The sequence below is a fragment of the Etheostoma cragini genome, chromosome 12 (assembly GCF_013103735.1).
Source record: "Etheostoma cragini isolate CJK2018 chromosome 12, CSU_Ecrag_1.0, whole genome shotgun sequence".
Lineage (NCBI taxonomy): Eukaryota > Metazoa > Chordata > Actinopteri > Perciformes > Percidae > Etheostoma > Etheostoma cragini.
In genome coordinates, this window is record NC_048418.1 from 374824 (window position 1) to 377074 (window position 2251).

The 2251-nt window shown below is 43.5% G+C and overlaps 1 protein-coding gene across 1 annotated transcript in view; it reads right to left on the reverse strand.

Moving 5' to 3' along the window:
• nmnat2 (nicotinamide nucleotide adenylyltransferase 2) overlaps positions 1 to 607 on the reverse strand; it is a 7530-nt gene extending 6923 nt beyond the window's left edge. Inside the window, exon 1 of the mRNA XM_034887325.1 lies at positions 569 to 607. Within this exon, the coding sequence (XP_034743216.1) occupies positions 569 to 607 (39 nt within the window). The remainder of the gene's footprint in view (positions 1 to 568) is intronic.
• Between the last annotated feature and the right edge of the window lie 1644 nt (positions 608 to 2251).

A 2251-nucleotide genomic window follows, 5' to 3' on the forward strand; every position in this document is an offset into this window, starting at 1 on the left:
TATATATATATATATATATATATATATATATATATATATATATATATACATGTATACATGTATACACATGGTGGAAAGATAACTAAATCTGAATAGAAACGAGTTGAAACTTGTGGAATCAAATAAAAACAGAAAAAAAATAAAATAGGTTAAAAACAATAAAAAGCCAGAGAGTGAAAGTGCATCTATAAGTCAGAGATTAAATTGATTTCTTTGCATCGAGAGTTTCAAGTTTGCAAATTCAATTTATTTAATTTATAAAGCACTTTAAAAAGCAGACACGGTTGGCGCTTGCTTCACAAAGACAACTACACAAATATGCAGTATATATAAATATACATGTACTGTGTATACACAAGCAAACAAACACATGAATATACCTATGTACATGCATGGTGGAAAGATAACAAAATGTGAAGCTGAAGCTGGTGGAATCCATTAATAAAGCCAGAGAGGGAACTCTGAACGCAGCGTCCCGCCTCAGGTTCTTGCGTGAGGTCCGTTGTCCTCGTGTCGGTGTTTGGAGGAAATGAACTTTTCGGGTTTGACATGAATTACACCCAGCTACCTTCCACCAGCGTGTGTCCTGCTGCAGCTGCAGCTCCATCTTTACGCAGATCGTACGTCAGGTCCCCGGGTGTGTTACCCTGCAGCTGCAGAACCGGGGCCTCAGGCTCGGTTTGGGCTGTGCAGAACAGAACCGGTTCTAACTCCGAGGCAACACATTCTCACTCCCAGCGCGTCAACAAAGACGTTTGGTTCTGACACAAAATGTCTCCTGTACTCAGTCAGACTCATTTCACCTAATTCACCAGGGCTGTAGTCAAGACCACCTTAGTCGAGTCCAAGACACGTCCAAGACCAGGACTAGTCGAGTCCAAGACAAGTCAGACTCCAAAAAGGTTCCAGTCTGAGTCAGCATAAAAGGTCTTATGCATGACAGTATCAAAACAATCATTTTGGGTTTCACTTTCCCTCCAATATTATTATCAACATAATAAAGACATCTGGACTCGGTCCAGACCAGAAGCCATATTGGGCAAGACCAGTTGCCGAGGCCGAGACAAGTCTGATTCCAAATACTAGCGAGTACGAGACAAGTCTGAGACCATAGAAAAACGGTCTTGAGTCCGGACTCGAGTCCAAGACCGGACTCGAGTCCTACAGCCTTGCAATTCACGCCTGGTCGGGGCTCGTGGACTCATGCTGCACAAGAACGGGACACTTAGGTTTAGGAAAAGATTGCTGGTGGAGTTACTAAAAGTATGTTGAACTTAGAGTCAGGTTTAGGAAAGCAGGGAGATTTGGGTGGAGATCTTTGGAGATTAGACTCCATTGTTATACTAATAGTTTGTATATGGGGTAGAGAACCATCAGACCCCCACATGGAGTCTAGATGCCGGCTGTGGCGAGGAAAGAGCCCAAAGACCAGACCGAAGGAGGCAACAGCTGACTGGAGTTAGGTGGAGCGTTGATGAAGAGTGAGGTCTTCATGGAAGGTTTTACACTGAGACACATGAGTATGTTTAAGGTAGAGTTCGGTTTAGGAAAAGATCTTGGGTGGGGGGGTGCAGGTACTGATGTCTCTCTACTGTTGTCTCTCTACTGTTGTCTCTCTACTGATGTCTCTCTACTGTTGTCTCTCTACTGTTGTCTCTCTACTGATGTCTCTCTACTGTTGTCTCTCTACTGTTGTCTCTCTACTGTTGTCTCTCTACTGATGTCTCTCTACTGTTGTCTCTCTACTGTTGTCTCTCTACTGTTGTCTCTCTACATATTACTCTGCACCGTTGTCTCTTAATACTACGTCATGTTCTTCGCCCGGTGCGTCCCAACAGACCCTAAAGGGGGTCCTTGCGGCGGTCTGTGACTCGGACCCAGCGTCAGTACTTTACGAGTTGGGAGAGAGAACGGTGGGGGGGGGAATTAAAACACAGTGGACTCCAATACTGTCTTATATCAGGACATCTTGACATTTAAGGCATAAAATAGTTTGACATGATGATGATGATGCTGATGATGATGATGCAGATGATGCTGATGATGATGATGCTGATGATGCTGATGATGATGATGCTGATGATGATGATGATGAAGATGATGATGATTTGTCCCTGCTCCGTGTGCTCCTGTTAGCTCTCCGTCTCCTGCATGTTTAGACTCTTTGGTTCTGGCATGAATCTTCATCTCTCGGTAGAAAATCATCTGGTGATGTGTTTGAAAAAAAGGAAACACCAAATTGTATATACAT